We start from the raw sequence: 21532 nt of genomic DNA on the forward strand, positions 1-21532 counted from the left end.
AAATGGCTTGTTTTGATTGAATGAAGAGGAAAAAAAAAAGGAAATTAAAAAGATTAATTCTATGATAAGCAAAAATGCCCATGCATATGTTTCCTAATTAGTGAATTATAATTTAATTTTATGTGTTTATAAGTTAATTATAATGTATATAAGTAAAGTAATTTGTAGTTTGGCAGCTATATGTTCAATATAGTACTGATAAATTCAGTGTTGTACGCTTAATTACTAATAAGCCAAATTCAATTAGATAAAATCATGAAATACATTGAGCACAAAGTACAAAAGTTTAGTATTTATTACATATGAACCAATAAATCAATCATCGTGGATGATATTAAAGGTACCCTAAAAACTTCATATTTCAATTAATCACAAGTTAATGAAATAGAACGATCATTTTGTAATAGCATAAATAGCGTAGATGATTCCTGGGATCCAAAAGAAAAAAGTCAACACCAAGCATATCCAGAACTCTGCCTGCATACACATTAATATTTCATATTAAATATTAACTAAAAAAAAATCAAATATAAAGAAATTTTTAAAAAAATAGCAAATGACTTATTATGCAAATACTATTAAGTTAATTACTTAGATAAAATAAATCAAAATCAAAAGCAAACTTGCTAATACATTGTATTAGAAGCAATCCGAGAGTTTTACACCAGTTTTATTACTTCGAAATTACCGATCATTTTAAATTAATGTTACATTTTATTGAAAAAAATAGCACGATTAATAAGTCACGAGTTTAAATGTAAACGAACCAGATGATTAGATTAAGACAAATAAATATTATTATATAAATTAATCTAAGAAAGAAGAGATAATAGGGTGTTTAATTACCTTACATCCGAACTTGAGGAAAACACCGAGAGGTGGTAAAAGAATTGCAACCAGGATTTCAATACAAGTTGCGGTTGAATCTTGTGACATTTTGCTTTCTTAATATTTGTTTGCTAAAATTAACACAAAAAAAAAGGCACTAAATGAGATAGACAAGGGATAAGAAAGGACGTTTGTTGTGGTGAAATCTTGGACCCAAGCAACTATATATAAAATATAGCAACCCACTAACTAATATTCCCTCACCTTCTCTCTAAATTAACATCATTTAAAAGTAAATACTCCCTCCTATTCAGCTTATGTGTCTCATTTCCTTTTATGGTCAAGTCACCTTAATTGTCCTATTTCTATTTTTGATATGGATTTTTGACTTTTATGCCCTTAGTAGCTTTATCCTATTTTCAATTATACCCTCCATTACCCATACTAATTTTCCTTCTTTATATTAAAAACTCATAATACCACTCTCTTTCCTACCCTTAGGGTCCCACTTTTAATTTATTAAAAACTCATAATACTACTCTCTTTCCTACCCTTAGGGTCCCACTTTTAATTCTCCTTAAAATCCGTAAAAAGTCAAATGAAATTCCTAAAGTGAATAGGAGGGAGTAGTATTGTTTCACTGGAATAGATCGTAGCTTCTACTTCACTCAAATTTTAAAATAATGTTTTATGTGTATATTTTGAGTGTCTCGGGAGAAAAAACAACTCATACATCATCACATGCATATTCTTTTTTTTTTTCATTTATAATAATATTATTTTAAAAAATTAATATAGCAATAATGATCGAGAATCATGAGTTGTTATAGTAATTAAAGATATTTATTTTATTTTTATGGCACGAGTTTGATTCTCACCCTCTACTGTAGGATTGAAGGTCAAATAGGTAATACATTAACAAATTGTAATAATACGAAAACAACTCACACATATATATTTTTTTTCATTTATAATGATGATTACTTTAACAAATAGTATAACGATAATGATCGAGAATCATAAGTTGGTATAGTAAGAAGATTTTTTATTTCGTTTTTATGATACCGAGTTTGATTGATCTCACCCTCTAGTACAAGAAGAAAGTACAAGCCATGATTTCAAGCTAGGAGGCCAAATAGGTAATGTACAAACAAACAAATAATAATACAAAAACAAGTTACAACTTAGAAGTTTTGATTTTAAATAGAAAAGGTTTATAATTTAGAACCAAACCTCGGTTAAATTACTAGTTTTGAAAGAATTATTATCACAAAATATACAAAATTATTGGTTGTGTAAAGATTCAAATTATAAACCATATATATCATTTTCATTATTTTGAACACTAAACTTTATTTATATTTGTGATATTTAATAGCCTTATGCAATAAAACTATATTACTTAATAGTGTTGTAGTTATATTACTTACCATTAGAGTTCAAATATGATATGTACGATAATAAATAGTAACATAAGGTATGGAGTATGAGAAATATCGTCTTAAAAAAATCTTTCCTACTCTTACTTAATATTATTAGTTACAAAACCCTATAGTGTACAAAATTTGGTTGTATTTTAAATTAGAGGTGTTCAAAACTGATTCGATTATTCGAAATTTACCCGATCTTGTAACCAAATTCGATTTAACTCAACTTCAAAATTGATTTACAAGTATGCAAAAAACAACGTGGACACAAAACCCGATTTCAAACCGAGCCAAAGTATTTAATCCGAAATTAACCCAATGACCCGAATGAACACCTCTAGTATAAATAACCTTTGCTACTAATAATGTTCACCAATATTAATATTCAGTTCATTTGAGTTAAATTTAAAATTTTTTTGGTTAATTTGATGAGTTTAAATTAATCATTACATTATTGTTAATTTTACAGTTTTCTCAGACGTAATATAACAAACTACTCATTTGTATGAGACTATCTTATTATAAAACGAGCTTATATAATTAATTTATTTTATTTTAATTATAATAATTACTTTAAGACACAAAATATAGATATCCCAACAAATTAGAAATAGTTTCATTTAAGAATTCAAGGCGAAGAATTAGTTGTAATTGACGTTTGCTTAGTCATGTTAGTATGAATTGCCAACCAATAGTGAGGTGGGGGAATATATTAAAGCTAAGCTCAAGCACATGAAACAAAAGTAAACTTTAGACAAATACTTATGAAATATTCAATATCATCAAATTCCTTTTTAGTCCATTATATCAAATTTTTTCGAGATTTAATTTTTATTATAAATCACAATTTTTCTTTGATTTTTATTCAACCAACTAACGTATCTTTTCATATTATTTATAAATTTCTTTTATAGTCATATATTATTTATTTTTGTCTTATAAATTTCTTTTATAGTCATATATTATTTATTTTTGTCTTATTTTTCTAAATTTTTCAAAAATTACATATAAAGCACATTCACTGATACGGAGGGAGTAGCACATGGTCGTAGCCACGAGCCCATGATCATCATATAATACTTCCTCCGTTCTATATTACTTGGACCAAGCCAACATTTGCACTATTCATCATTCTATGGTAATTTATATATTTCGGCTATTATACCAGGAAAACATTATCATGTGAGATCTTGTTTTATTCGTATCGTCACATATTTTCAAAATATCAAATTTTTATAATTTTTAGTTATGTATAACTCTAAATATAAACGATCGAACAAACGCATTAAATTGCGCAATATTTATTTGATGCAAGTGATATGGAACAGAGCAAGTAATGGTACATAGTACTTTGTGGGGAAAAGGCAAATAGCCAGGCCAGTGTGAACATCCTGTCACGTGGGTGAGATCTAACGCAACCGTGATTGATGAAGTTTGATCCCAATTTCTTATCTATGCCCTTCTTCACCGACCGTTGATTTCTTTGTTATAGTTCAAATGTGTATATTCACATGCAATATGGCCGACCATTCCATATTAAACGGTACTTATGAATGAATAGTGAATAATAATGATGTATATTGTTCGACATATTCAAGGATTTCATGTTTGAGCATTTAAAAAAACATTCAATTTCGACTAACGTAATTAGTCGAAATTCCAACTAAAATAACTATTATGAATTTAGTTGAAATTTCAATTGTTTTCCTATTAACATTTAGTCGTAAAATTTTCGACTGAAAACTAGTAGGAAAACAAGTAGAAATATTAAATATCTAAAATTTTAAAATTTTCAAACATCACTGATTAAAAATATATGATTTATGACTTATGTCCAATTATGTATGCAATTTTCAAAATTTGGCTAGTTAACTGGTGTTAGACCAAAGTAAACGAGTGGTTTATAAAATATAATAGAAATGAAAATGAGTGGTTAAGTTAAAATTTAAAAGGGTATTTGTGAAAAATTTGGATTTAGGGTAACTTTTTACTTGGTGTGACAACATAAAAAGTTGGATATAAAGGATTTAGAGAGAGTTAGTCACTCTGTTTGTTGTATAGAGATAGAATTGGTAACGGCGACTTCGTTAGGACGATATTAATAGGATTCAAAAGTATAAAAAAATAAATAAATAAATAAATAAGTAATTGTGATCTAAAATGATAAATTTTGACATTAAAGTATATAACTTTAAATGGATCACTTATAATTATTTTAAAGTGATTAATTTTGGCCTATAAGATATCAACTCATACTTTAAGTGATTGGTTATATAAAATGATCATTTATAACATCACAAATTGTTGTGAGAGAATTAGATATATGGGCTAAATAGCCCAATTAATACAAATTAAAGAGAAAATAAGAATGTGGGCTTCTTGTTTTAAGGTCGTCTCTTTGAGAGAAGGTCTCTCACAAGAGTAGCTTATTTAAAGCTTTTAGCGTTAAATTATAAATCATCATATGTATAGTGATCAGTTATAGATTCTAATTCTAAACAAGTTCATTATGAAGAAATTAACAACGCGGAATAAAGTAGAGATTAGGGTTTTGAGTTTTGAATACTTGGTTTGTATTAATTAACCAAACCAATAATGACCTCTATTTATACAAGGATTAAGAAGACTAAACAAGGAAACAAAATATGTTATGGAATAATTACAAATCATAATATTCTTTAAATATATGCACAATATACTCCTACACTCCCCCTCAAGTTAGGTCATCGGATCACCGATTTTCAAAAGCTTCAGCTGTGACAACCTTCGTGAGAATATCAGCTAATTGATCTTTGGATCGTATAGATGGAAAACTGATGACTTGCTTCTCAAGTTTCTCCTTTATAAAATGTCTTTCTATTTCCACATGCTTTGTTCGATCATGTTGAACGGGGTTCTCTGAGATGTTGATGGCTGCTTGATTATCACAGAATAATTTACAAGCTTCCTTTGGTGGAAAGTTCAATTCACACAAGAGTTTCTTGAGCCATAAATCTCTATAATTCCTTTGGCAATTCCCCTAAACTCAGCCTCGGTGCTTAATAAAGCTACTATCTTCTGTTTCTTACTTCTCCAAGTGACTAGATTCCCTCCTACCATAGTAAAGTACCCCAAGGTAGACTTTCTATTATCCCAATCACCTGCCCAGTCTGCATCTGTTATGCCATGAGATCAAGATGATCATTTTTCCTAAAGAAGACACCTCTGCTACTAGTGCCCTTTAAATATCTAAGAATCCTCATTAACGCCTCTATGTGTGGTAATTGTGAGAGATGCATGAATCTACTAACTACCCTAATAGCATATGAAATATCGATTCTAGTATGGGATAGGTAGATGAGTTTTCCCACTTCTAATACTGTTCTTTATCGGCTAATTCTCCATCTTGTACTGTCTGAAGCCTATGGTTGGCTACAATTGGTGTTTCAGTTGGCTTACAATCAAGCATCCCAGTTTCTGCTAAGAGATCAAGTATATACTTCTTCTGATTGATGAAGATTCCTCGTCTTGACCTTAAAACTTCAATCCCGAGGAAATATTTCAGGTTTCCTAGGTCTTTCATTTCGAACTCCATAAACAACTTCTTCTTCTTCAAATCACTAATCTCTTCTTCGTTGTTCCCAGTGATGACCATATCCTCAACATAGATTATCAAACAAGTAATCCTTCCTTTCTCTTTCTTCAAGAACAAAGTGTGATCAGAGTTACTTTGCTCGTAACCAAATTTCTTCATTGCTGTAGCAAACCTACCAAACCATGCTCGTGGAGATTGTTTCAAGCCATACAGTGCTTTCTTGAGTCTACACCCCTCTCCTGATCCATATTCATCTGAGAACCCCGGTGGTGCTTTCATAAAGGCTTCTTCAATTTCACCATGGAGGAAGCCACTTTTTACATCAAACTGGTATAACGGCCAATCTTTATTTGCAGCTATAGAGAACAAGACTCTGATCATATCAATCTTGGCAACCGGGGAAAAGGTTTATGAGTAGTCTACCCCGTATGTCTGAGTATACCCTTTAGCTACAAGTCGGGCTTTGTATCTCTCAATGGTCCCATCGGCATGATATTTAATCAAGAACACCCATTTACAGCCTACTGTTTTCTTCCCTTTGGGTAACATGCATTTCTCTTATGTGTTGTTCTTTTTGAGGGCTGCTATCTCATTTTCCATAGCCCTATTCCATTTCGGATTCTGGAGTGCTTCGGTTTCAGGGTATAGAACTTGAATACAAGGTGGTATTAAAAGCAATAGCAATCTGGGATAGATTATAAACATTACCCTAATTGACGGGGTATCGAGATCGCTATGCTTCATACTCAAGGTCATATCTCCTTGGTGGAATACCCCTCGTATTCCTTGGGGGTAACTCATATCTGCAAGGTGACTCAACACTAGGAATATCATTAGTAATATCAATCAAAGGCTCAGGAATTACCTCTCATTCGGATTGCTCTCTAGATGGTTCAGAAAGGAACATAGTAAACTGAAGAGGAGGATGTACTATATCTTCAGTGGCAACAGCTGTGAGATTACCTACTTGTTCTGTAGGGTCATGATAAATTACAGGATCTAGATTGATAGTAATAGAATATGTTAACCAGCTTAAGTCATCACCACTCATAGTCTCCCCCTGAGGACTAAGTTGGGGGTAGTAGTATGAACTCTCAAAGAAGTCACGGTCCATGGTGGTATAAAGTTTGTTGTGGATTGGATCAAAACATCGATAGCCTTTCTGATTCACCCCATACCCAATAAAAACACACTTAACAGCACGAGGTTCAAGTTTGTTCCGAGCTTGTTTAGGAATGTGAACATATACAATACAATCAAAGACTCGAGGAGGTAAGGAATGAGAGGATGGAATAGTACTATGGGTTTGCAGTATATCCAAGGGGGTTTTGAATAGGAGAGATTTTGTGGGAAGACGATTAGTGAGGTAAGTGGCAATGGCAACTACTTCTGGCCAAAACTGAGTTGGGACATGATCTTCAAACATGAGTGCTCGGGTTATCTCAAGGAGTATATGGTTTTTCCGCTCAGCAACCCTATTCTGGTCTGGAGTGTTTGGGCAACTAGTTTGATGAATTAAGCCATGAGTTGAGAAGATGTTTTTCATGTCCAAGTTTACGTATTCCATATCTGAGATAAGATTCCGATAAATGATGATTTCCGAAAAAGTTCTCAGATCCCAGATCTGAACTTTACTACTCTGATACTTATGAAGAAATTAACAACGCGGAATCAAGTAGAGATTAGGATTTTGGGTTTTAAATACTTGGTTTGTATTAATTAACCAAAGCAATAATAGACCCTATTTGTACAAGGATTAAGAGGACTAAACAAGGAAACAAAATATTTTATGGAATAATTACAAATCATAATTTTCTCTAAATATATGCACAATATACTCCTACACATTATAGTCGTAAAGGGATCAATTATATTCTTAAAGTAGTCATCTGTTTCTCAAAGAGACGACCTCGAAAACAAGAAGCCCATATTCTATATTTTCTCTTTAATTTGTATTAATTGGACTATTTAACCCATATATCTAAAGTGTTTCTCGGAGAGACCGTCTCTTACAACTATTTGTATTGTTCATGACGATGTTGTCGTATTCTTATTTTTTCTTTAATTTGTATTAATTAGGCTATTTAGTCCATATATCTAAAGCGTCTCTTGGAAAGATCGTCTCTTATAATAATTTGTGTTGTCCATGACACTGCTGTCCTAAATTGTGCATACTGTTGCTATTTGGCCACAGCCCAATACGTTGGGTTCATCCCTTAAGCCCAACAACACTCCAAAGGACTTAGTTGGTAATATTCTTCGAGACAGCACACCATTACGGGATGTAGTAGACATTGCCCCTAGCCTCGCGCTAATTCTGATTCGTCCGTGGGTAGGAAGAAGGAGATGCTTACACCTATTAACTTTTGATCCAACCCGACTCATCGACCAAGATTTGACCAACCGACCAGCTTTTTATAATTTTGTGAATTTTTAGTTTTACATTTAAATTTGGTGAAGTATTATTTTATCACTTTTGATTATTTGAGTTTAATCATAACAATTATTACTTAAAAAGTTGTTTATGATCCAATATAATAAGAAAATTTTGTTTTATGGCAATCAAAATAGTTGTCGTACGATCCTAATATGTCTAAATGATACCAATCGGTTATAGAATCGAAAAATGCATAGAATCAGAGTAGGATCAGTCATAACTAAGGATCGATCATAATTAATTAGAATCGATGTAGGACTTAATCCTGGCTTGGCGTTTCGACAACTTGGATACAAAAACAATGCACAAAAATATACTAAAGTATACACAAAAAATTGTTATTTCAAAGGCAATTTTAAAATCAAAGAAATATGTCTAAGATTAGCAAGAAATCACTTTAACATATGAATGTCCATGACTAATTTCTTTCACTAGCAAATCAAACTAAAATAATTCTAGATAATAACTGAAATTAAGTACCTCACAAATTAATAGTCTATGAAAATCTCATGTATAGTTACTTAAGGTATATAATAATTTATAGAAAATTTTGAATACATGCTTCACAAAATCTTTTAAACATGTATGAGAAAAAACAACTTTAGTAATCTCAAAGATAGTGCATACAAATTAAGAATCTTTGTTAGTTATGATAGTTTTTAGTGGTTTTTTCATAAACTCAACAAATATTTTTGTTAATATAGTCTCATGTTCATTTAATTCAAAATCAAGCATAGATGAAATGTAAAAATTATATATTTTGTGTCTCTTATTAGCCCATATTTAATTACTTTTCTCATTCCATGAAAATATAAAAAACCACAAATAATATGATGAATGACTAATAAATAATCCTTTAGTAGTTAACTAGCTAGTTAGATCCGGTATAAGAATAACTAACTTTCAATCTCTAAATTCAAAGTTCAAGCATTGCTACCAAAAATAAAATAATTATCCTCTTATTTGTTTTATACTTCCTCCGTTCTCTAACCTTTTTCCCATTTGGAATATTCCACTTTAAGAAGAGAAAAATTTAATTAATGTTTTTGACACATATTTAGAAAATAAAATATATACATGTAAGATCTCGTTAGTTTGTCTTGATGCATACTATTTTATTATGTATTTTTTATAATTTTTTATTATATTTATTTTGAGATATTGAGGTTTAAAGTTTGCATTGAAAACTGTGCAAAAAGTAAACGAGAAAAAGAAAAAGAAACAGAGAGAGTAGTTTTAAATGAGTAATAATTTAGTTTATGACATCATGCACGATATGGTGTACACCAAAAGAATAATTGTGTTACAGATATAATATATCTTGTGGCCTCAACTATTAGTGTGTATATTAGATATAGGAAAAATTGATATTAATAATCCAATATTTCACCAATTCGCTGTAAATAATCCTAACTTTAGATTATTTTTTAATAAAATGAGAGCTATATTAGAGTCTAAGTATAAAACTTAACCTTTAATATCACCAAGATCGAAAGGTTTGAAGCACCTTGATGAACTAATACAATTTCAATGAATTAACAATGTTTAAAGGAAATAAAGTAATGCAAAATGACACAAGGATTTAAGGAGGTTCACCCAATGATGGTTATATCCTTTGTGGTGTATAGTTTCTTGTTTATACTATAACAATGGAGTACAACAACTCTTATAATGAAGTATTACAAATTGAGTAAGAGAATGAAAGGCTATGTGTTTAGGCTTATGGATTTGCGTTTGATGAGTTTTGATGTACATATAAACTCCCTACTTATGGAGCCAATTACAATTAATGAGTATTCAAATCAAATACTAAGAATTATTGCATAATAAACACCCCGAAGAATGCTACTGTTGCTAAGCTAAGGTGTGCTCGTTCGAGCACCTGTAGGCTTGATGCTACTGACTTCTTCTCTTGCTATTGCTCGTTCAAGGCACTAGTATTAATCATTGATGCCTCGTTCAAGGCATCTTCCGCAACGACAGACACTCTTGACACTCCTCTTTAAACTCATTCAACACACATCATAACTCTCATGTTTAAGTTAATCATCAATACCTTCATCACTTCAAGCATTTAATCACAAACTTAAACAACATCATAAACATCCACTTTAAGTCATACTTAATCACCCACATAATTCGTCAATAGGATTCTACACATGAATGTAGAAATCAATCGGTGCAGTCAAGTCACCATTAACTTCAACATTTAATAAACCAACCTTTGATGTTAGTTTGTTGTCAGCATACTAATATGGTATGCTAATAGCAAACTAAGGCCAAAAATTGAATTATTATAAAATAAAAGGTTATACTAATAGTAAACTAAGAAAAATGTTAGATCATTAAAAATTAATTTAAAAGTGGAATTATCACAGCAGATGAGTGAAAGGTTGAATTATTAATATCAATTTTTTCTTAAATATATGGGGCCTCACCAGCTTAAGATTTTCGTTGGTTGGTTCATTAACATAATGTAATTAAGTGATGAACAATGAAACTTCAACTGTAACCAAGCTCCCATCTGAGTAAGTTGTGCTGGTGTGGTGGATTTCACGGTGGCGTCAGTTTCTGCCTGGAGGAGCAGCACGCGTGGCTCCACACGCCGATCATTTTTTGAGTGGCGGCTACAAGGCGGTGCTGGTTTAGAGTTTCTTCATCAGTTGGGCCTATTATGCCCTTTCCTTAGTCTAGAGATAGCAACTTAATTATGTTTGTTTTCAAGAGTTTAGTGTGGTATTTTTAGGATGAAGTGCCTTCCCCATTGAGAGGCTGAAAGCCCAGTTCTTTCATGTAATTTTTTGAAAAATTAATACAAATTTATTAATTGTCAAAAAAAAAACTTCAACTGTAGTGATATTTTTTGTGCTAAATTGATATTTTGTTCATACATATTGTTAGAGATTGGTTTTCTTTATGCTGTATTATTTTTTGTAATGTGATTTATATATTGTTCAAATTTAATTCTAATCAATATTAGCCAATATTTTATTGTGCAATAGCTTTTAATTAAAATATACTCTCGTCATTCCCTAATAAAGTTACCACAAGGAATATTTACGAAAATTAAGAAAAATATAATCTTTTACATAGTGGATATATTATTTTATTGAATAATAAGTTTGATGGAATAAAAGTGAGAATTATAAACATTAAAAAATATTAAAGGACAGTTAGTGGAAAAAATAGGGACAACAACTAATAAAAAAATATTTTATAAAGTTAGTGGGAAACATGTGGAAACCATAAAGAATATAAAAATGTTAAAATGAAGTTAGTGGAAGATATGTGGGGACCATAAGCGTTATTAAAATATTAAAATGAAGATGAACAAAGTTATTTTTATCCAAAATTTATAATATAAATAAAAAGATTTTTTATGGAAATAACAAATAAAACACCTCAAAATGACAAGTAAGAACTTTTTAATAAAATGGAAGGAGTATAACAATATTGTACTAAATAACACAACAACAATGCATTAACCTAATTCGTACCACAATAAGAGCTTGGAGAGTTGATAATATAAAATCATACTTATGTGGCTAATAATTATAAGCAACAATAACTTCAATAAGACCGATTAGAAAATTTGTCTTGTGAGTTAGAGAGCAATTACAATTTCAGAAAAAAGTAATGAGTTTGATTCACACTTAATCTTTCTGCTTTTTCAGCCGACCTAATAACAAAAAATTAAAAGACCAATCAAATTTAAAATATATCTTTATAAATTAGACAACTTAAATTACTTTTAATAATAATAAAACTACAACAAAGATAAACATGATGATAACAATGTTTATTTTTATCTTAGCAACTTATTAAAAAACATAAACAACAAAATATATATTTTTTTGAAAACTTTAACAACAAATATATAGATAAACAATTCAAAGAGGATTATTAGTAGTATTCTCATGAAGAAGTTTTAGTCGATGTTGGATCATATTCATCTTACTATTAATTACCGTAAGTAAGTCATTTAAATCACCAAAAAAAACATCTTCTATAGGTTTTCCATTGAGTAAATCAGTTACAATATTCTCCATATCCAATTCTCGATTTTTTTCCCGTCTCTTGTCTAGCTTATCCTTTGACTTTTTAACGCATTGCGTTAAATATGATTTTTGATCAAACTGCCTATCAAATTTGGAATTATTTGGTTTATTTTCAAACTCGAAAATAATCTTTTTTATCTGTTGCTCTGATTCGGGCCATGTAACAGCAACATTGGAATTAGGATAGTATATAATGGTGCAAACATCTACACCACATAAGATACTAAGCTCACGAGTTTTGTTAAGAAGACCATTGCATCTTTTTATACATGTCACTCTCCTTGTATTTTTATTTTCAATGTATTGTAACTTTAATTTTTTCTTCTCCATTTGAAATTTGAACAAGTGATTTTTGTTTAGTAAATATTTGAATGAATGTAATTTTTTGAGGTGGAGGATTTATTTATAGGGCTACACATTTTAGTTGTTTAAAATAATATATTTCAACTTAGGATATTATATTATAAGATATTGGTTTTAGATAAAATAAATATTGTCTAAATTGATTTTTGATTGACCAATAGTGTTATATTTAGATGTTGATTATAGGTAAGTAATAACAAGGACAACTAAGAAATATTTTGTCAATATCCATGATATGGTGATTATGGATTTGCAATATGATGGTACTTTACCATTTTTGTCATTTATTTTTTTAATTCATTGTATACTATTTTTGTCATTTATTTTTTAATTCATTGTATATAGTATACACTTACATATTATGATATGGTTCTTATTTGGAGTTTGAATTTAAAATTAGTAGAAGTTTTGATAAAGGAAAACAAATAATGTTAAAGAGGAAAGTAATCAATAGTGTAATAGTTTTAGAAGTTGAAAAAAGTATACTTGAGAATAAAGGAAGTACTTTTCTTTTTAATGATATTTTAAAAATAATATCTCCATCATATGCGAGATAACTTAGACTCAAACAATGATAATTCCTTCGGTTTTATATGTTGTTCTCAAATAGAATTTACGAATTTTAGCATTAAACTTTGACTATGATTTCTCAAAGATCTATAAGAAAAATATATATTCACGAGGGATCTTGTTAAATTCGTCTTAATATATATTTTCGACATATCAACTTCTTAGAATTTTTAAAACTCACAATTCAAATTATTTGATTTTAAAATTTATATTGAAATATATGAAAAACGTGAATGAAAAGAACATTTGAAAATATGGAGAGTATTTAAAATGCGAATACATAAAAAGTGAATACATATCAATTAATATATCACCGTAAAAAAAACGCTTTATAGACTAGAAAAGTCAGACTAATACTTTTTGTCAAAATATTCCGACTAATTCACGAACCAACACTGAATACTCAAAATTTTTAACTAATTTTCAACTACCACATTATTAGTCGAATTTTTGTGGAATTGAAAATGGGAAAGGATACTCATTTCTCTTTGTCCAATGACTTTAATTCCTTATTCATCAATCTTTAATTGAATAATTAACTATAAACATCAAAAAATTCTTTTTTCTTAGTTAATACACTACAATAAATTTCATGTTTAGTGACATATGTTTAAATAACATTTTTGTAAAGTCTTTATTAATTGATTATATTTACCTAAGTTATAGGCTTAGTTTAAGGAAGTTATATTACTAATTATTCTCTTTTGTGAGTTTATATGGATCCTCCATGAATGAGTAATAATAACTTCAAAACACAAAACTTTATATTGTTTATATGGTATCAGGATCTGATCTGATCTCAATCTCCTTCTCTATGGCTGCTATCAACCCCTATAACATTCCCAACCAACCATATGTCTCCATTAATCTCTACCACATTATAAAACTTACACTTATTTGTGATAATTCTCCACAATAGCGTGCCACATCCATTGCCCTTCCATTACTTATTTGGGAGTACAAGAGTCAACCATTATGACTATTGTTAGTCTATAAAATTTTCAGCGTCTTGACGAGACGTAAGGCGTCCGAATAAGCTGCCCACTTCTCCTTCGACACTACTAGATAAAAGAGCATAGGCAACACCCTTTGGCAACGGTTTATTTTATAGCAATAGCTTTAGCAACGGGTACAATAAAACCGTTGCAATAGATAAGAAAAGGCAACGGGTTCAAGTAAACCGTTGCAAAAGATTAGAAAAGGCAACGGTTATCTTATACCCATTGCAAAAGATTAGAAAAGGCAACGGTTAAATAAACTAGCAACGGTTATCTTAGACCCGTTGCAAGAACTTATGCATGTGTCAAATTTGTTATGCAATTTTTTCCCTCCAAAACTATTTATAATATCATTTTCTTAATTTTCCATTTTTAAAAAGCTTATTATACTATTTATATTTTCTAAGTGTTATTAATTGTTATTGTAGATAACTTATTAAATTCCTATATATAAAATAGCAATAAATTAATAAAAGCCTTATTATATATAATGAGGCTAATGAGCTAAATAATTATATATCTACAGTACACACCAAATTTCCCATTTTCACTTTTATCTTCACAATTATCAAAGTTTCATATTTCTATCATGTCTGGCACCATTATTGTTTTCGATTATATTTAATTCTAACAAAATTTCAAATTATATATTCAAATTTCATTTGTTGAAATCATGTAACACGGGGCTATTCATTCAAGTAACTAACCAATACTAAGACAGGTCATTAAATACGAGGCTAATTATTCAAGTAACTCACCATACTAATTAAATGGGTCGGGTGTGGGTCAAGGGTCTTGACCCGTTTAATTAAATGGGTTGGGTGTGGGTCAAGAGTATTTTAAATCCCACCTTTTAGTGGCCTGAAAATATTAAACCCTCTTTTTGATTATTACAAAATAAACCCACCTTTAAACGTTTTAATTTATTATTGGACCTTGACCTGTTTTTACCTGTAATAACCGGTTAATTGTACACATGTCAAATTTTCATTGGTTTAATCATCAAAGCCTCTAATCTAATCTTCTTTCTTATTTTCTCCCTCATGCTCTTTCTCTCTCTTCCCCTAATTCTTCCCGTTCTCTCTCCTCACCCTCTCAACTTCACCAGTCCACCACCGCAAATCAACCCTCTTCCTTAATCCTCATTCCACCATCGCTAGCTATCACTGCCAGAAATCAAACCGCGACGGCTCTCCCTCATTCCTCCTCTATCGCCGTGGCTTTTGTGGGTCGGCTTCGGGGATTTCATTGGTGAGTGGGTGGTTTTGGGTTTCATTGCTCAAGTTTTATTTCCCTGACATATCTCGCCATTTTTTCTACCTCGCTCGACAACCAACCTAGCTTCGCCAATCGAAGGTAATTGTCCTGATGAAACCCTAACTTTTGTGAATTTTAAAAGATGAAAAAGGAGTGTGAATTTTCCCCCCTTTTCTGAAAAATGCAGTAATGTGTAGGTTTTTGGTGGCTAATGTTTTGTGTGTTTTAGTGGAACTTTGATTACTGTAAAAAGTTGTTTAGACTAATGTAATGGGTTTTTTCAAGTATGTGATTGTGTTAGTCTTTCTTGCTTTGAAGAGCTATTTTGTGCAATTTGCTTATAAGTTTTGTTTCTAATTTGATGTGGTTGTTTGGTAGGCAGATTTAGAATTAGAAGAGTTTGTTGCATATATGCACAATTTCCTTTTTAGATTGTTGTTTGACATGTATAAGGGAAGTAAGGGTTGGTGGGAATTTCCTAGATGGAGTCATGTATATGAACAAGGAACGGATGAATACATTGAGAAAGCCTTTGCTAAAAGGTCCCAAGGGAACCAGATTAGTTGCCCATGTTCTAATTGCCATCATCGATATTGGTATGGTAGAAATGACGTAAGAGATCATATTATTTGCAATGGCTTTGTGCCAAGAAACGATGAAACCTTTCATCTAGGAGGGATGAGCCCTGAAAGAGAAGTTGAGGATCCTCAACACGATGAACCATCAAACATTAATGATGGTATACAAGAGTTGTTGAGTGATGCTTTGAGAGAAGGGCCAAATGAAGAGGCGAAGAAGTTTTTTCGCCTAATAGAGGAAGGCGAACAAGAGTTGTATCCGGGTTGCAAAAAAATGTCTAGACTTGCCTTCACAATTCGCCTCTACATTTACAAGTGTGACCATAAGTTGTCCGATGTTGCAACTGCTGGTTTACTAAATTTCTTCAAGGAAGTTCTCCCCGATGATGCAATATTGCCCACATCTATGCACGAAGCGAAGAAAGTTTTAAAGTTGTTGGGGTTGGACTACAAAAGGATAGACGCTTGCCCTAATGATTGCATGTTATATTGGGCGGAGCATGCAAACGCAACCAGTTGCCATGTCTGTGGAACTTCAAGGTGGAAATCGAAGGATAATGATGAAGATGACAATCCTAATGAAAAAACTCGTAGAATTCCATCTAAAGTTCTAAGGTACTTCCCAATCAAGAAGAGGTTGCAAAGGTTGTACATGTGTGCCGAAACAGCAAGTTTTATGACATGGCATAAAACTGCAGGAGAGAAGGATGGACTTTTGCAACATCCAGCCAATGGTCAAGCTTGGATCAACTTTGACAAAATATATGAAAGCTTTTCCAAGGAACCCCGTAATGTGAGACTTGCATTAGCCACTGATGGTTTTAATCCTTTTAACACAATGAGCATTGTGCACAGTACTTGGCCAGTCATTTTGATCAATTACAACTTGCCTCCATGGTTGGCAACAAAGTCCGAGTTTTTAATGCTTTCATTACTTATACCTGGACCTTTGTCTCCTGGAAATGCCATTGATGTCTATTTACAACCACTTATCAAAGACCTCATCAATTTGTGGGAGTTTGGCCTAGAAACATATGATGCTTCAATCAATACAAGGTTTGACATGCAAGTAGCTTTGGTGGGTACCATTAGTGATTTTCCGGGTTATGCAATGTGTTCGGGCTGGAGTACGAAAGGAAAATTTGCTTGCCCTTGTTGTCATTATGAGATAGATTCTATGTACTTGAAATATAGTCACAAGTATTGCTATATGTGTCATCGCAAATGGTTGGATTCAGACCACCCGTGGCGGTATAATAAGAGGAACTTCAATGGGCATATTGAGACAAGAAATGAACCGGTTCGTTTGACCGGAAGTGAGGTAGAGGAGCTAACACGTGATTTTCCAAATGAATTTGGAAAAAGGAAGCCAAAAGTGAGACAAGATACTGATGATCCCAATCCATGGAGGAAGATTCCCATTTTTTTCAAGTTACCTTACTGGAAAAATTGCGATCTTCGCCATAGTTTAGATGTCATGCATATTGAAAAGAATATGTTTGATAATGTCATTGGGACATTGTTAGGCATTCCTGGAAAATCAAAAGACCATAAATCTGCTCGTCGGGATTTGAAATACCTGCGAGAGGAGAAAGACCTTCGATGGGTGCCGGAGCTTGAGGTTCAAGAATTAGAAGATGGAAGTGAAGAGTTTCCGACATCTATGTTTTGGATGAATGATGATGAAAAGAAATTGTTTTGCCAAACCATAAAAAATGCAAAGCTACCACAAGGTTATGCCTCTAATATTTCTCGATGTGTTCAAGTTGATGAAAAGAAAATCATCGGATATAAGAGCCATGATGCACATTTTATGATGCATTATTTGCTTCCTATTGCCGCAAAGACAACCCTAAGGGCACATGTTGCAACTCCAATAATTAGGATGTCAAACTTTTTCAAAGGCATATGGAAAAAATCTATTGATTCCAAAGATCTCGACAATCTCCAATCTGAGATAGTCGAAACTCTCTGTCAATTTGAGGGGATTTTCCCACCGGCATTTTTTGACATAATGGTCCATTTACCGGTTCACCTAGTAGAAGAAATCAAACTTGGTGGACTAGTTTCAATAAGATGCATGTATGCAATTGAGAGGTATCTTCGGGAATTAAAGTCAGATGTAAAAAACAAGGGTCATCCAGAAGCTTCAATGGCAGAAAGATTCTTGGCTAAAGAATGTGCAAGGTTTGTGGTTCGATATTTGAGTAAATCAAAAGGGAAATCTAAAGGTCCCATTGATCATCCCAATCAACCTAGCACCCCACAAGAATATCTCCCTAAGCTTGGCTATCCTATTAAGGGGAGAGGGAAGACTTCAAAGAAGGAAGGAGGTGGATTTATGACTGATCACAATTCCTGGAGCCAAGCACATCAATATGTCTTATTCAATTGTAATTGTAAGGAAGTTGAGAGATACATTAAGTAAGTTAACTTCACATATGCCGTTTGATATTTTTGGATTTTATATTATATCTAAAGGGATAAATTCATAATTGTTTTAATTTTTATTTTGTATTGTAGTGAGCACAAGGAACTAGTTGGTAGTCAAAGGAAAAGAAAATGGGATACTGCCCAAAGCCATAGCAAAGATTTCAAAGACTGGTTTAAAGAGACAATTGCATTAAAGCTACACCAAGGACAAGAAGTGCCAGAGCATGTCAAATGGTTATGTATGGGACCTTCATTTGTGGCTAAAAAGTACAGTGGGTAATTTGTGAATGGGTATAGGTTTTATACCATGAAACGAGAGAGAAACCTTGTCACGCAGAATAGTGGTGTTTGTCTAAGTGCTTTGACCGACAGTTTTGCTAGTAGGAAGGATAATAATCCAATTTCTGGAGATGTCATGTATTATGGGTGTATAGAAGAAATAATTGAGATATCTTATCATGGGTATATTGATGTTGTCTTGTTTAAATGTGTTTGGTATCATTCGAAAATGACTGATGATGACCAACTAACTATGGTTAATAAAAATAGAACAATTTGCAATGGAGAACCCTTTATCTTGGCATCTCAAGCGCGTCAAGTTTTTTATGTTGAATTACCTACTAGTGCTGGTTGGCATTATGCTCTGCATCCTTTGGATCTATCTGATGGTTGTACTAATTTTATTTTATTTTTTATTTTTCTTTGTTTATTATCCCTATATGTATAAGTGTTTTAACTTGTTTCTTGTGCTATGATTGACAGATGAAAAAGAGTAGCAACAAAGTTCATGCAAAAGCACCAGTGGTGACTAAATATGAGATGAAAAGGCTTGAAACAATGAAGAAAAATTATGAATGTATGAAAGCTAAAGGATATGGGAACTTAGCACAAAAGTTACTTGAAGCTAACACAAACATGTACGTTGCAAATGCTGGAGTTGAAGGCTTTGGTAGTGACGATGAAGAATACATTCCGAACGACGAGGTTGAAGATGATGAAGATGTAATTAGTTCAAAGGTAATTATAAAGTAAAGGTTAATTGATTATAAGAGGCCATATTTTTTTATTATAAAGTATACTGCTTTTTTCATTGTTATATTACAAATACCAAAAATATACCGCTTTTTGCATTGTTACTCTATATAGGTACCAATTGTAAAAATCACAAAAAATGGTCGATCATCAAAGAAAAGATGTATGGCCGATTACCTCCCAAAAGAACATCCACAACCAGAACCACAAAAAGAGCAGCAAAAGGTTCCCTTTGTCACCAAGGTCTCTATTAATAAGCAGCAAAACAACCATGATCAGCAGCCTACTCAGAAGAAAAATGGGCATAGTGAGCTGCATAAAGAGCTGCAAACTTCATTGCAAAAGCAGTCACACAAGAAGATGCAAGTAGCAAGTCAGCCAACAGTTGTGTATTGTTCTCCAGGATCCATGTCTTCTTTTCTCAATCTCCGTAGAAAACAAAAGAACGCAACAAGTCAGCCAGCAACTGATGGCAAAGAGAATGAAGGCATCGAGATTGCAGCAAGTAGGGTAGCGAATGAAGCCAATGAGAATGAAGGCAATGAGAATGCATCTGTAAACGAAGTCCATGGAAATGCTGTAAATGAAGTCCATGGAAATGAAGCCAACGAAGTCCTTGAAGTAGAACCTCAAGGAAAAAACACAACTGCTGAAAACTCTGGTTTAAAACGCAACCTCACAAAATTTTGTAATTATTTATTTTCATTTCTATATATATTTCAATATCACATATTAACTTTGCTTGCATATTGTGTGCAGCTCCAAAGAAAACGGGCCGAGGTCCCACACTTTTGACTCATTTTCATAAACGAACAATGAATGAGCGACCTCCGATCATCCTAAATTGTTATGGGCAGCCAATCGGTCCTACAAAAAAACATGTGAGTGAATATAGTCTCTTCTTAGGGACGTTGGCTAGGAACTCAAAGTATTTACCGCTCAACTATTGCGATTGGCCAAGTGTACCACAGAATGCAAAGGATGAAGTCTGGGATTATGTGCAAGTAAGTGTTATTTAAAATTATGTGCTGTTGTTTTAATTAAAATTATGTATCCAAAATGAGCCTGATTAAACTCTCATATTTTAGCTTCTTTCTCATATAACCTGCAAAACTTTGCATGCAGAGGAAGTACTTGGTTTCATCTGAAGGAAAGGATTGGGCATTAGAAACTATTGGTTGTCAGTGGAAAGGTTGGAAATGTAGGAGTAAGGCATTATACTACTATCCATATGCAACTTACGAAGAAAGGTGGAAGAATCGTCCAAATACAATTCCTGAAAGCCAATTTAAACAACTCTTGCACTATTGGGATGATGAGGGAACTCAAGTAAGTGTCGAAGAGTAATTGCTCACAAATATTTACTGTTCAAGTTTGTTATGTTAAAATATTGACTTCAATTTTTTTTTATTCTAAAATCCAATAGGAAGAAAGTGAAAGAAATCGTAGCAATCGACAATCAACGAGTGACATGCACACCATGGGGCCAACATCATATGCATACACTCGTGAACAACTGGTAACCATATGCATAAGATAAAACCTTTTTTTTCACATACTTTAGACATTATTTCTAAACTAATCATTCATTTAAATTGTCAATAGAAACGACAAGATCCAAGAAAAGAAGATCCGTCAAAAGCAAAGGTGTACATCGAATCAAGGAAAAGGAAGCCCGGGAAGTCATACAAAATAAGCTTTGATGAAATAGAAGCAAATATTGTATGTATTTTACTTTCTTTACAAATTACAATACAATCTCTTTTTTAGTTTCATTTATTATCAATCCGTTATTTGCAAGAGAATGTATATTAGTTTATCATGAATGGAAGTACTTATCATTAGCACTAGATCAAGGGGTGCTGATCTGAAAATTTAATTTCTTTTTTCTGCTGTATCATGAGAAAGTATATGGTTTTTGCTATACGATTTCGTGGTAAGATCAAGTATTAGCTATGATGATGGGTTCCAATCTGA

At 32.1% G+C, this 21532-nt stretch overlaps 2 protein-coding genes across 2 annotated transcripts; both read right to left on the reverse strand.

Moving 5' to 3' along the window:
* Nucleotides 1–203: 203 nt before the first annotated feature.
* LOC130806234 (hydrophobic protein RCI2B-like) lies at nucleotides 204–1021 on the reverse strand. Its single transcript, XM_057671238.1, has 2 exons — nucleotides 847–1021; nucleotides 204–477 (listed from the first exon to the last, which is right to left on the reverse strand). The coding sequence occupies exons 1-2, from the start codon at nucleotides 934–936 to the stop codon at nucleotides 394–396; spliced, it is 174 nt and encodes a 57-aa protein (XP_057527221.1). The 5' UTR covers nucleotides 937–1021; the 3' UTR covers nucleotides 204–393.
* An 11135-nt stretch (nucleotides 1022–12156) lies between these two features.
* LOC130805478 (agamous-like MADS-box protein AGL80) lies at nucleotides 12157–12654 on the reverse strand. The gene has a single exon (XM_057670254.1). The coding sequence runs from the start codon at nucleotides 12652–12654 to the stop codon at nucleotides 12157–12159; it is 498 nt and encodes a 165-aa protein (XP_057526237.1).
* Between the last annotated feature and the right edge of the window lie 8878 nt (nucleotides 12655–21532).

The sequence above is a fragment of the Amaranthus tricolor genome, chromosome 2 (assembly GCF_026212465.1).
Source record: "Amaranthus tricolor cultivar Red isolate AtriRed21 chromosome 2, ASM2621246v1, whole genome shotgun sequence".
Lineage (NCBI taxonomy): Eukaryota > Viridiplantae > Streptophyta > Magnoliopsida > Caryophyllales > Amaranthaceae > Amaranthus > Amaranthus tricolor.